This window comes from Symphalangus syndactylus, chromosome 7 (genome assembly GCF_028878055.3).
Source record: "Symphalangus syndactylus isolate Jambi chromosome 7, NHGRI_mSymSyn1-v2.1_pri, whole genome shotgun sequence".
NCBI lineage: Eukaryota > Metazoa > Chordata > Mammalia > Primates > Hylobatidae > Symphalangus > Symphalangus syndactylus.
This window is the reverse complement of record NC_072429.2, coordinates 18,555,635-18,569,880: the sequence shown is the minus strand read 5'-3', so window position 1 is coordinate 18,569,880 and position 14,246 is coordinate 18,555,635. Positions and strand designations below refer to the sequence as shown.

At 47.4% G+C, this 14,246-nt stretch overlaps 1 protein-coding gene and 1 long non-coding RNA gene across 19 annotated transcripts in view; one reads left to right on the top strand and one right to left on the bottom strand.

Moving 5' to 3' along the window:
* The window catches only part of LOC129486044 (uncharacterized), a 45,310-nt gene that overhangs the window by 15,236 nt on the left and 15,828 nt on the right, over positions 1–14,246 (bottom strand). The gene's annotated exons all lie outside the window — the stretch shown is intronic.
* Positions 1–14,246, top strand: part of TENM2 (teneurin transmembrane protein 2) — a 1,678,453-nt gene that overhangs the window by 1,654,118 nt on the left and 10,089 nt on the right. For all 18 annotated transcript variants that reach the window (XM_055285322.2, XM_055285321.2, XM_055285327.2 and 15 more), the window contains 2 exons: positions 1,700–1,996; positions 4,045–5,659. In XM_055285322.2, the coding sequence (XP_055141297.1) occupies positions 1,700–1,996; positions 4,045–5,659 (1,912 nt within the window). The remainder of the gene's footprint in view (positions 1–1,699; positions 1,997–4,044; positions 5,660–14,246) is intronic.

Here is a 14,246-nt window from a genome sequence, read left to right as displayed (position 1 = left end):
AATTATTCCTTGTCCCACCCCCCCACACCCCCAAAGCTGCAATGTGGAGCTTTCAAGGGCTGTGAAAATGCTTCACAGTCTGTTCATCATTTGACACATTTCGGGGCACTCAATGGACATACAATACAGAAAGCAGTAAAGCTGGTGAAGTGTATAAGAAGTTAACTGGTTAAAGTCTGAAGGCCTAAGTTCCAGACCAATCCAACCACTTCACTGCTGTGTGACCTTGAGCAAGTTTTGTAACCACTCTGTTTGAAGCTATTTCTTCATTTGTCAAATGGTCTTTGTGAGCAACAACTCAAACAATGGATGCAAAATGCCTAACACAATGCCTGTATATACTAGTCTTCAGCATATATTAAAGTCATCATTACTATCAGCTGGGCGTGGTGGCTCACACCTGTAATCCTAGAACTTTGGGAAGACAAGGTGGGTGGATCACCTGAGGTCAGGAGTTCGAGACCAGCCTGTCCAACATGGTGAAACCTCGTCTCTACTAAAAATACAAAAATTAGCCCAGCATGATGGCACATGCCTGTAATCCCAACTACTCAGGAGGGAGGCGGAGGCAGGAGAATCGCTTGAACCTGGGAGGCAGAGGTTGCAGTGAGCTGAGATCGCACCACTGCACTCCAGCCTGGGCAACAGAGTGAGACTCTTACCTCAAAAAAAAAAAAAGTTATTATTACTATCATTACCACCATCACTACCATCATTGTTACCAGTAAGTGCTGTTGAATTATGAGGGCAAAGTGAGGAGGTACCAGGCATCTCTCGAGTCTCTTCCTCCCGCCTGTTTACATCGTCCCTTGCCTTCAGCAGCCACCCCAGGGATATCTGGATTTGCAGTCAGTGAAGTTGTAAGAGCCTCGGCTGAGTCTGGCTCATTTCATTCACTTCCAGCCACCCACTCAGGGCTAGCTGAATCTCAGAAGTCCCTCTCCTTTGCCCCTCACTAGAGTCTAGTCTCCCAGCTCTGCCTTCTGGGATAGGCTTTCTTCTCTGATCAGATCAACTTCTAAATAAATATTAAATTATGTCTGATGCGTTCCCCTATTCCTTTCAAATCTAAGTAAATCAGTTCATCCCTTTGTTGGAAATCCCCTAGCCCTGCTGGGGCCTCCCCACTGATGTCTCGCATTCTTGACAGTGGCAAGATTTTTCTCTAGATATTAGAAGGAAAGAAGTTCACATAGGAATGAGGCTTCGTATTCCCAAATCTTTGTAAAATATGGATTTCTAAGCCCTGTTCTACACTCTTCTAGGTAACTTTACTTAAGATTTCATAAGAAATTATGGCACCTGTTCTTAAAGATCATTAGCTTCTCAGCTAATGATGTGCCAAAAAGAGTTACAAGTGTGCAAATATGCAAGCCAGCTAATTTTTATATTTTTAGTAGAGACGGGGTTTCACCATGTTGGCCAGGCTGGTCTTGAACTCCTGACCTCAGGTGATCCACCCACTTCAGCCTCCCAAAGTGCTAGGATTACAGGTGTGAGCCACCCATGCCCGGCCAAATATTGCCATTTTCTATCTGTGCCATGATAAAGAGTTTAGAAAGCACTACTCTAACTTTGGGGTTATTTCTTCCTCCAGTGAACACTTAAGCCCTGGCCACGCCAGCCACGTCCTCCACAGAAGCCTGAGCCGGCATGCCTGGGTGATGTCTTTCAAACCAGGCCTGTTGTGTTTTCCTAGGTCCATGGAAGAAACCTCTTGTCCATTGACTATGATCGAAATATTCGGACTGAAAAGATCTATGATGACCACCGGAAGTTCACCCTGAGGATCATTTATGACCAGGTGGGCCGCCCCTTCCTCTGGCTGCCCAGCAGCGGGCTGGCAGCTGTCAACGTGTCGTACTTCTTCAATGGGCGCCTGGCTGGGCTTCAGCGTGGGGCCATGAGCGAGAGGACAGACATCGACAAGCAAGGCCGCATCGTGTCCCGCATGTTCGCTGACGGGAAAGTGTGGAGCTACTCCTACCTTGACAAAGTAGGTGAACATGCTGCCCTGACAGCAACGGCTTTCTGTTATTTCTGTTATTCCGGCTTCTTTTTTTTTTTTGAGATAGAGACTTGCTCTGTTGCCCAGGCTGGAGTGCGGTGGCATGATCTTGGCTCACTGCAACCTCTGCCTCCCAGGTTCAAGCAATTCTCTGCCTCAGCCTCCTGGGTAGCTATGACTACAGGCACGTGCCACCATGCCCAGCTAATTTTGTATTTTTAGTAGAGACGGGTTTCCCCACATTGGCCAGGCTGGTCTTGAACTCCTGACCTCAGGTGATCGCCCACCTCAGCCTCTGAAAGTGCTGGGATTACAGCTATGAGCCACTGCACCTGGTCATTTCTGCTGCTCTTATAAGCTAGCCTGATACGCTTTGCCATGAGACATCTTAACATCTTTATTTCGACTCTACAAGGACTTCCCTCCTGCTCCCACCCTCAAAGGGGGAAGAAAATCTGAAGGCAAATGTTACTCATAGCTCAGCACTATTACCATTGGGGTAGGGGGTGGGGGTGCTAGACGCTCAGTAATGGCAAAAAGGACAAATTGTCCGATTCTATTCCAAAAAAGAAAAAAGTGCTGTTGAAGCAGACAGAATCATCCCACTGGCAGCGCGGCTCATCATTACGTATGAATTGGAAATGCAGTGATTCATTTCTGCCTTGCCCTAAATTAAGCTGTCAGGGTGGGGAATTTTGCCTAAAATTCAAGCACACAGAGCAACCCTCTCCTACTTGGCCTTTTGGCTGAAACAGCCCATGAATTCTCTCTACATGATTCCCTGTGTCTGAAAGAGCCAAATTCAGGTCTTCATGCTGGAAAAAGGTCAGGTTGGAGTGGCGGTATGAAAAAAAAAAAAGGTCCCTTTGGGCACGTATCAAGACTTTTGAAGGCTGCCCTGGCCATGTAGTCATTAGACAGGGGCTTGCTCAGCCTGGGCCTCTCACCTAGACTCCCCTTGGTGCAGGTCCATTCCTTCCTTTGTCACCAACTCATTACAGTGGTGACTTGCAGACAAAGCTGTTACCCCTCTGCAAGACAGAACTGCTGTCCCCTTGGTCCTTCCTGAATGCTGTCCTCGTTATGCCTGAAATACAGGAATGATTGACCAGGGGAGCAGGAATCTCCCAATTGCCTCTAATTGAAGTCATTTTTTTCCCCTAAAGAATCAGTGATTCTAGGTTATTTCATCTTTGCAGTAGCTTCAAAATGCAGGATGTGGCCAGGCGCAGTGACTCAACATCTGTAATCCCAGCACTTTGGGAGGCCGAGGCGGGCTGATCACTTGAGGTCAGGAGTTGGAGACCAGCCTGGCCAACATGGTGAAACCCCGTCTCTACTAAAAATACGAAAATTAGCCAGGCGTAGTGGTGCATGCCTGTAATTCCAGCTACTCAGGAGGCTGAGACAGGAGAATCGCTTGAACCCAGGAGGTGGAGTAGGTTGCAGTGAGCTGAGATTGCACCACTGCACTCCAGCCTGGGTGATGGAGTGAGACTCTGTTTAAAAAAAAAAAAAAAAAAAAAAAAATGCGGGATGTGTTTTCTCTTTTTTAGATTTAATCAGGGTATGTGTTTCACACAGCTCCCCTGCTGGACCCAGTGGCAGTCATTTCTAAGCAATCTTGGGGTTCCTTGTTACTGAGTGTGGAGGTAAACCTCATGCCTCTCACTTCAGCTGTCTAAGCCCTCAATTCTTAAAGTATCGTCCAAGCAACATCGGCATTTGCAGGGAGCTTGTTACAAAATGCAGATTCTCAGGCCCCACCCCACATCTACCAAATTAGACTCTGCCTTTTTACAAGATCCTGAGTATTTTGCATGCACATTAAATTTGGGATGCACTGGTCTAGGCAACCACCATGATCCATCAGAATTGGCATGTCCAGTGAAATAAATCTGTTTAATCTGGTCTAAGCTTCCCATCTTTCATGACTTTTGAGTTGACATTTGGGGAAACGGACTAAATTCTGTCTGTTTGAATGCTTGGTCCTCAAAAGCCAACTGATATGTTCTGTTCCCCTTTCCTTTCTGCAGTCCATGGTCCTCCTGCTTCAGAGCCAACGTCAGTACATATTTGAGTATGACTCCTCCGACCGCCTCCTTGCCGTCACCATGCCCAGCGTGGCCCGGCACAGCATGTCCACACACACCTCCATCGGCTACATCCGCAACATTTACAACCCGCCTGAAAGCAATGCTTCGGTCATCTTCGACTACAGTGATGACGGCCGCATCCTGAAGACCTCCTTTTTGGGCACCGGACGCCAGGTGTTCTACAAGTATGGGAAACTCTCCAAGTTATCAGAGATTGTCTACGACAGTACCGCCGTCACCTTCGGGTATGACGAGACCACCGGTGTCTTGAAGATGGTCAACCTCCAAAGTGGGGGCTTCTCCTGTACCATCAGGTACCGGAAGATTGGCCCCCTGGTGGACAAGCAGATCTACAGGTTCTCCGAGGAAGGCATGGTCAATGCCAGGTTTGACTACACCTATCATGACAACAGCTTCCGCATCGCAAGCATCAAGCCCGTCATAAGTGAGACTCCCCTCCCCGTTGACCTCTACCGCTATGATGAGATTTCTGGCAAGGTGGAACACTTTGGTAAGTTTGGAGTCATCTATTATGACATCAACCAGATTATCACCACTGCCGTGATGACCCTCAGCAAACACTTCGACACCCATGGGCGGATCAAGGAGGTCCAGTATGAGATGTTCCGGTCCCTCATGTACTGGATGACGGTGCAATATGACAGCATGGGCAGGGTGATCAAGAGGGAGCTAAAACTGGGGCCCTATGCCAATACCACGAAGTACACCTATGACTACGATGGGGACGGGCAGCTCCAGAGCGTGGCCGTCAATGACCGCCCGACCTGGCGCTACAGCTATGACCTTAATGGGAATCTCCACTTACTGAACCCAGGCAACAGTGTGCGCCTCATGCCCTTGCGCTATGACCTCCGGGATCGGATAACCAGACTCGGGGATGTGCAGTACAAAATTGACGACGATGGCTATCTGTGCCAGAGAGGGTCTGACATCTTCGAATACAATTCCAAGGGCCTCCTAACAAGAGCCTACAACAAAGCCAGCGGGTGGAGTGTCCAGTACCGCTATGATGGCGTAGGACGGCGGGCTTCCTACAAGACCAACCTGGGCCACCACCTGCAGTACTTCTACTCTGACCTCCACAACCCGACACGCATCACCCATGTCTACAATCACTCCAACTCAGAGATTACCTCACTGTACTATGACCTCCAGGGCCACCTCTTTGCCATGGAGAGCAGCAGTGGGGAGGAGTACTACATTGCCTCTGATAACACAGGGACTCCTCTGGCTGTGTTCAGCATCAACGGCCTCATGATCAAACAGCTGCAGTACACGGCCTATGGGGAGATTTATTATGACTCCAACCCTGACTTCCAGATGGTCATTGGCTTCCATGGGGGACTCTATGACCCCCTGACCAAGCTGGTCCACTTCACTCAGCGTGATTATGATGTGCTGGCAGGACGATGGACCTCTCCAGACTATACCATGTGGAAAAACGTGGGCAAGGAGCCGGCCCCCTTTAATCTGTATATGTTCAAGAGCAACAATCCTCTCAGCAGTGAGCTAGATTTGAAGAACTACGTGACAGGTGAGGATTCTGCCACCAAAGAGGGCAGTGGCTCCCTCCAGGGTGGTTGTTGCTGTGGGGAACTTGGGAGGAAGGTCTCCCATCTTATGGTAGGAGAAGCCCATGGGCCATAAAGCCCAGGCAGTGCAGTTGGCAGCACTACAGAGTCTAGAAAAGTAGAGAGACGGCAGTACAGAGCAGTCATGAGGACTGTTTGAAGATGTCCCAACCACTTTCATGTCCAGTCAGTTGAAATAACTTTATAAGAGCCCTTCCTACCCCAACAGAGGAAAGCAGTAAGAAGCGGGGAGAGAATAGGGCTCTGGTGTCAGAAATACCTGGTTCAAATTCTCTCTCTTCTATTTATAAGCCAAAGGACCTTGGGCTAGTTGTCCAATCTCTCTGAACTATAGTTTCCTTCCCTGTGAAAGGCACTGATAAAACCATCCCACAGAGTGACATGACAAGTAAATGAACACAGCTGGGCATGGTGGCTCACGCCACCCACGTAATCCCAGCACTTTGAGAGGCTGAGGCAGATGGATCCCTTGAGGTCAAGAGTTCGAGACCAGCCTGGCCAAGAGAGTGAAACCCCATCTCTACTAAAAATACAAAAATTAGCCAGGTGTGGTGGTACATGCCTGTAGGCCCAGCTACTCAGGAGGCTGAGCCAAGAGAATCACTTGAACTCAGGAAAGCGGAGGTTGCAGTGAGCTGAGATCATGCCACTGCACTCCACCCAGCCTAGGCGACAGAGCAAGACCCTGTCTCAAAAAAAAAAAAAAAAAAGTAAATGAACTTGTGTAGTTATAGTCTAGTGCCTGGCAACTAGAGAGTGGATCTTCATGAAATGGTATCTGCTTGTGTTATTAACATTGTCATTACTAGAGAGAAGCAATGAGTGAGCGTAAGTATCGAGATGACTGTAACCCAGTTCCTGACCTCCAGAGGCTCATCTGGTGAGAGACATATACAAATAACCAACGATAATCCAAAGCAGAATTCAGTCTTTGCTACGATATAGGTGTCTGTTCAGTTGTTTATCAAAATGCATTTATAAAGTGGCACTGTGCTAGGTTCTGGGGATTCAATGGTGAATAAGACAAATACCGTTCTCTCAAGGTGTGTGTGTGTGTGTGTGTGCAGATTAATTCAGATTTTCAAGATTGGCATAATACAGAAGGGCTCATGTCAAAATGGGCCTGAAGAATTCATGGGACCTTGGGCGGCAGAAGTGAGCTCAAGGCTGAAGGAAGGCTATGAACAAATGTCATAAGGACATAAGAATTTTGGAGAATAGAATGAAAGGAGAGGCCAAGAAAGGCAGATTATCTACTTCTCTGTGATAAGTGAGAAATTGGTGAAATCAATTAGCTGCATGTGGTGGCACATGCCTGTGGTCCAAACTACCCAGGGGGCTAAGCAGGGAGAATCTCTTGAGCTCAGGAGTTGGAGGCTAGAGTGAGCTATGATTATGCCACTGCACTCCAGCCTAGGCGCAGAGTGAGAACCCGTCTCACAAAAAGAAATGAAAAGAAAAAGAAATTGGCGGAATAAGAGTCTCTCTCCCTCCATCCATTCACCCATTCAACAAATATTTGTACAGTATCTAAAATGTACTAAATACTAGAGACACAGTGGGAAGCAAGATAAAGTCCCTGTCCTCAGGGAAATGAGCAAGGAAATCAGGATGGCTGGATGGCTGGGTGGATGGCTGGAAGGATGGCTGACTGGATGGATGGATGGCTGGCTGGGTGGATGGATGGATGGATGGATGGATGGATGGATGGATGGATGGATGGATAAATAGATGGGTAGGTGGATGGGTGGGTGAATGGATGGATGGGTGTGTGGATGGGAGGATGAATGGATAGATGGATGGTTGGTAGGTAGGTAGGTAGAGGGACGGGGAGAGAGAAAGTGAGATCCAAAGAGACCAGGGCCCCAAAGGGCTAACTTTCAGCAAGCAGGCTGGGGCCATCTCACCAGTTTATGCTTTGTATAGAGAAACAATAATGAGGACCCAAGACCAGAACCCCAAGTTCCAGAAAACTCACAGCTCTTGGCCATGAGCCAAGGAGGCATCGACACTCAGGTGACTGGGGCCACTTGGCCATCCCCAAGGCAGGAATGGAAGCAGCATCTACCTGGAGCACAGTGCTGCCCTTTAAGCCCCATGCTGCAGAAATGAACAACCTTAAAGATCAACTGTGGCCATGCATTGCTTCACTGACAAGCCCTGGACCTTTGGAAGTCAAACCCAGAATCCCCAAACCCCAGAAGCATCTGGGACCTTTTGGACCCAGAAGCTATGGCCAAGCGACCTAGGCTAACATCTGTAAACCCTCCTGTCCTCCTCCCCCGTGCCTCATCAGAGGCCCTGCCAGGGCTTCCCCGCTTACCCTATGCTCAGCATAACTTTTGTCCTCGAAATCACTGCAGTTGCAAATTAAAATAAGTCTCAGGAAAACACACACATATAGTATTAATATTAGGTAACAATAAATGATACAAAGATGAAAAATAGGAAGAAGACATGGAGACCAATGAGAAGTGTCTCCTTTATGGAGGGGATCACGGACGGCCTTTCTGAGCAGGTAGTGTTGATCAGACATTTATGAAGTGCAGGGAGAGAGGAGGAGTGTTCCAGAGACAGGAAACAGTGTGAATGAGGAGGTTGACTAGGCCTACCTTAGCCACAGGAGAGAATCCTGCCCCACATAGAATGTCCCTTCCAGAAGACTGGTTGGTATCAGACACGTTGGGAATGAATCAGCCAGAGAAGCAATAAAGAGAAACCCGCAATGTGGGCTGAACAGACATGTCCCGCTGCCAAGACCCAAACAAAATCATTTCACAGGGCACTGTCAGCCTCACTGACCCTCTCAGCTACTTACCTGGCTCTCCAGAAAAGGCAAAAAAATAATTAGCAGGGTTTTCTGAATAGCAATACTGCTTTTCTCATTCCGGTGCTTCATGGAGACTCAATAAATGGGAATCAAATCAAGTTGAACTAAGTCCAACGAAACTGAATCCAGAAACCATTAGAGAGTCTAAAATAAAGGGTGGTGTCAGAGAAGTGGCGTGCACAGAGTGGATGTCTTCAGTGAGAGCCAAGGGAGAGAAGAAGCCAGACCAGGCACAGCCCACGCTCGGGCAGTGACCTGGGAGTGGGGATCCGAGTGGAGAACACCAAATCATTCTCTGCTGTTCACACATTGGCTCATCTGTAAACCCCATCTAAATTAGTCTTAATTTGCCACTTAGGAGACTAGCAGAATGGCTGAACTCACTGCTCACAATTTAAGCAGAAGAGGTAATTAAGATGTAGTCGGGAGGAACACAAAGAACAGAACCTTTTCTCTCCAGTACCCAGTAGCAGCAAAAGAACGGTGGCTGTTTGGAAACAGAACTCTCTGAATGCAAGTGGCAGCTCCTGAAGCCAGAGAAGGGTCTGTTTGTTCTGCCCAAGAATGTGAGGACAAAGGAAGGCAACCCAGAGTACTGCCTGGGTAGGAGATCAGAGACATTCTGGGCAGGAACACAAGTTAGCCTCCAGGAGCAGGCGGAGGGGGCAAGAAGTAGTTCCTTCTCACTCACAGGCTCCAAAGCAGCACCCTTTTGAACAGTTACTTTTTAAGGTAATATATTGATGATTGGCATATCTGTGACAAAAAGATATGAGAAGAAAGAGTATAAAAGAAAGACTGGGCCAGGCATGGTGGCTCATGCCTGTAATTCCAGCACCTTGGGAGGCCAAGGCAAGAGTATCACTTGAGTCTAGGAGTTTGAGATCAGCCTGGGCAATATAGAGAGATCCCATCTCTACTAAAAATTTAAAAGTTAGTCAAGTGTGGTGGTGCACACCTGTGGTCCCAGCTACTTGGGGGGCTGAGGTAGAAGAATTGCTTGAGCACAGGAGATTGAGGTTGCAGTGAGCTGTGATTGTGCCATGGCAGGGTCTCAAAAAAAAAAAAAAAAAAGAAAAAAAAGACTGGGAGACTACCTCCCAACAACCTGCAGTGGCCTAGACTTTTCCAGTTTTAGCATCCCAGGAAACTCTTCTGTCTTGGACACACTGGGATCCATACCCTGTCCCCAGCTCTGCCCTATTCTGAGGCCAGTTCTCTCTGATATTAGAACCTGAGTCCATCTTAAGACACCACTTCTTGGCCAGGCGCGGTGGCTTACACCTGTAATCCCAGCACTTTGGGAGGCCAAGGCGGGTGGATCACCTGAAGCCAGTAGTTTGAGACCAGCCTGACCAACATGGTGAAACCCCGTCTCTACTAAAAATACAAAAAAAAATTAGCCAGGCGTCATGACAGGCACCTGTAATCCCAGCTAGTTGGGAAGCTGAGGCAAGAGAATCGCTTTAACCTGGGAGGCGGAGATTGCAGTGAGCCAAGATCGCACCATTGCACTCCAGCCTGAGAAACAAGAGCGAAACTCAGTCTCAAAAAAAAAAAAAGAAAAAAGAAAAGAAAAGAGGCACCACTTCTAACCTTGCCAATCACTTGCTCTGTGACTTGGATAAACATCTCAACCCTTCAGAGCCACAGTATTTTTTGTTTGTTTTTTGTTTTGTTTTGTTTTTTTGAGACAGAGTCTTGCTCTGTCACCCAGGCTGGAGTGCAGTGGCATGATCTTAGCTCACTGCAACCTCTGCTTCCCGGGTTCAAGTGATTCTCCTGCCTCAGCCTCCCGAGTAGCTGGGACTACAGGCATGTGCAACCATGCCCAGCTAATTTTTTTGTATTTTTAGTAGAGACGGGGTTTCACCGTGTTAGCCAGGATGGTCTCGATCTCCTGATCTTGTGATCCACCCGCCTCGGCCTCCCAAAGTGCTGGGATTACAGGTGTGAGCCACTGCACCTGGCAGAGCCACAATTTCTTCATCGGCAAAATAGTGATAATGATAGCAGTCACCTTATGGGGTCATGAAAACTAAATGCATCATGACACGTAAAGTGCCTAGCACAGAGCAAAGGCTAATAAAAGCACAGAGCAAAGGCTAATAAATGCATTCGTTATTATTATTATTATTTTTTTTTTTTTGAGATGGACTCTCGCTCTGTAGCCCAAGCTGGAGTGCAGTGGTGCAGTCTTGGCTCACTGCAAGCTCCGCCTCCCGGGTTCACACCATTCTCCTGCCTCAGCCCCCCGAGTAGCTGGGACTACAGGCGCCCGCCACCATGCCCGGCTAATTTTTTGTATGTTTAGTAGAGACAGGGTTTTACCATGTTAGCCAGGATGGTCTCAATCTCCTGACCTCATGATCCGCCCGCCTCGGCCTCCCAAAGTGCTGGGATTACGGGCGTGAGCCACCGCGCCCGGCCACGCACTCGTTATTTATAAGCAGCTATGGACTTGGAGGTGGGGAGTTCAAAGATGAAGAGTGAGGACACTGCCTTTGTATTATTTTCTGATGTATGTAGAGAACGGTCTCCTGATCCACCTTGAAATAGATTCCAACGCTGCTCTGAATGGCATTGCTTTAGCAAACTGGAAGCCCCAGATAAAATTTGAGTTCAGTGACCCTCCTAGATGTGGCCCATGATGATGCATATTTCCCCCATCCCTTTCCCCCTGGTGGGTCTTTGGCTTACGAACCCCAGGCACGCTTTAGCTTAAAGTCAGATTTTGTAGAGTTTAATTTATCTAAGTGAGGAGGAAGACACAACCTCCTTCTCACATTATCCTCTTCTCATATTTACACTTAACACCTGAAGATGCTGCGCTGACAGCGTGTTCAGAGGGAGAACGCACTTTGGCGGTGGATAATCACACGCTGTGAAGAACGTGAGAAGAGGAGAGTCATGAGCTATTAGGCGGTGCCACAGTGCCAGCTCCTGCCCAAGTAATTCCCTCTAGACTGTTTAGGGAGCCTGTTACCAGATAACACCAATTACTTCTAAAGGAGAAGGGGTGTTGTGTTGTCTCAGAAATGCCTTCCGCAGCATGGAGGAGGAGTCACTAGAATAAACATTTCCAAAGGGGTTGAGGCTCAGAAACCAGCCATGTTAGAAAATTTAAAGAAGAGGAAGGAGGGAAAGGGGAGGGACAGGAAGAGGAAGAAGAAGGGGAGGAAGAAGAAGAAAGGGAGGAAGAGGAAGAATAGAAAGAAAAAGACGAGGAAGGAGGAAGAAGAGGAAGAAGAACTACAAAAACTAGGACGTAAAGATTGCTGTTCATGGGAATGGCCATTGAAATTCCTGGTCACAGAGGCAGGAGGGCTCTTAACATCACTTTCACCTCCTCAAGGGATCCTGAGCTAGGGAGAGAGAGATCCCTGGAGGAAAAAGATCCTGATGAGGAGAGTCTTCTAAAGACACGGGCTTCTCAGCCAGGTGTGGTGGCTTATACCTGTAATCCCAGAACTTTGGGAGGCTGAGACAGGTGGATCTCCTGAGGTCAGGAGTTCAAGACCAGCCTGGCCAACATGGCAAAACCTCGTCTCTACTGAAAATACAAAAATTAGCTGGGCATGGTGGTGCGTGCCTGTGATCCCAGCTACCGGAGAAGCTGAGGCAGGAGAATCTCTTGAACCTGGGAGGCAGAGGTTGCAGTGAGCCAAGATCACACCACTGCACTCCAGCCTGGGTGACAGAGCGAGGCGCTGTCTCAAAAAAAAAAAAAAAAGAAAAAAGAAAAAAAAGAAAGAAAAAAAGACAAGGACTTCTCTTGCTTTTCTTGGAATTCCCTACGTAATCTGTATCCCTGGTGAAAGATGGGATGATTTGATGTGGTATACAGATGAAGTATTAAATAACAAAAAAACACAGATGGGGAGAGGCAGTCCCTTTTCAATGCTCTCTTAATTCTTCCAATTCAGAGGAGAAAGTCTCACTTGATGCTGGTATGTATTTACACCTCATTAACACTTCTTTTTTTTTTTTTTTTTTTTTTCCCTTGAGACAGAGTCTCCCTCTGTCACCCAGGCTGGAGTGCAGTGGCACGGTCTTGGCTCACTGCAACCTCCGCCTCCCGGGTTCAAGTGATTCTCCTGTATCAGCCTCCTGAGGAGCTGGGACTACAGGCACCCACCACCAAGCTGGGCTAATTTTCTTGTATCTTTAGTAGAGACGGGCTTTCACCATATTGATCAAGCTGGTCTCGAACTCCTGACCTCAGGTGATCCACCCACCTCAGCCTCCCAAGTGCTGGGATTGCAGGCATGAGCCACCACGCCTGGCCTCATTAACAGTTCTAATCTCCCTTTTCAACAGAGAGAGCAGGTCTAAATCTCCCTCAGTGGCAGGTAACAAAATCAAGTGCTCTAATTTAATTGCTTGACTTTCTTTTCTTTGTTTTAATTTTACAGTTATTTTCTGTTTACACCAAGTAAGCCTACTTTCCCATTCATGGTAGTGACATAAAATTTAATTTTTGTACCGGGCGCGGTGGCTCACGCTTGTAATCCCAGCACTTTGGGAGGCCGAGGCGGGCGGATCATGAAGTCAGGAGATGGAGACCACGAGGAAACCCCGTCTCTACTAAAAATACAAAAAATTAGCCGGGCGTGGTGGCGGGCACCCGTAGTCCCAGCTACTCAGAGAGGCTGAGGCAGGAGAATGGCGTGAACCTGGGAGGCGGAGCTTGCAGTGAGCCGAGATCGCGCCACTGCACTCCAGCCTGGGCAACAGAGCGAGACTCCGTCTCAAAAAAAAAAAAAAAAAAAAAAAAAAAAAAAAAAAAAATTTAATTTTTGTTTATTTATTTTATTTTATTTATTTATTTTTTTTTTTTTTTTGAGACAAAGTCTCACTCTGTCTCCCAGGCTGGAGTGCAGTGGCGTGCTCTCTGCTCACCGCAACCTCCGCCTCCCAGGTTCAAGCAGTTTTCCTGCCTCAGCCTCCTGAGTAGCTGGGATTACATGCAGGCGCCACCATGCCGTGCTAATTTTTGTATTTTTAGTACAGACACGGTTTCACCATGTTGGTCAGGCTGATCTCGAACTCCTGACCTCATGATCTGCCTGCCTCGGCCTCCCAAAGTGCTAGGATTACAGGCTTGAGCCACTGCGCCCAGCTACAATTTATTTTTTTAATGGATTTACCTAAATTGAAAAAGCCAAATTTGTTTTTTAATTGGTAAATAAATAATAATACAAGTGATACCTAGATATGGCCAAAAAAACATATATATGTATATGTGTATATATATATATATGTATATGTGTATATATATATGTATATGTGTGTATATATATATATATATAATTTAGCAACAGGTGGCCATAAATATTCAAAGTTGAGAAACCAATGCTCTCCACCCAGGACCTACCTGGTACATAGTAGATGCTCTGTAAATATATGGCTGTTGCCAGATTAAAGCCACGCTTCTCTCTGCTTGATATTAACATACTTTTTAAAGCAATTTCAAACCTGTATTCTTTTTTTTTTTTGAGACAGAGTCTTGCTCTGTGGCCCAGGCTGAAGTGCAATGGCACAATCTCAGCTCACTGCAACCTCCACCTCCCGGGTTCAAGCAATTCTCCTGCCTCAGCCTCCTGAGTAGCTGGGATTATAGCTGCGTGCACCAAGCCCGGCTATTTTTTGTATTTTTAGTCGAGACGAGCTTTCACCATATTGGCCAGGCTGGTCTT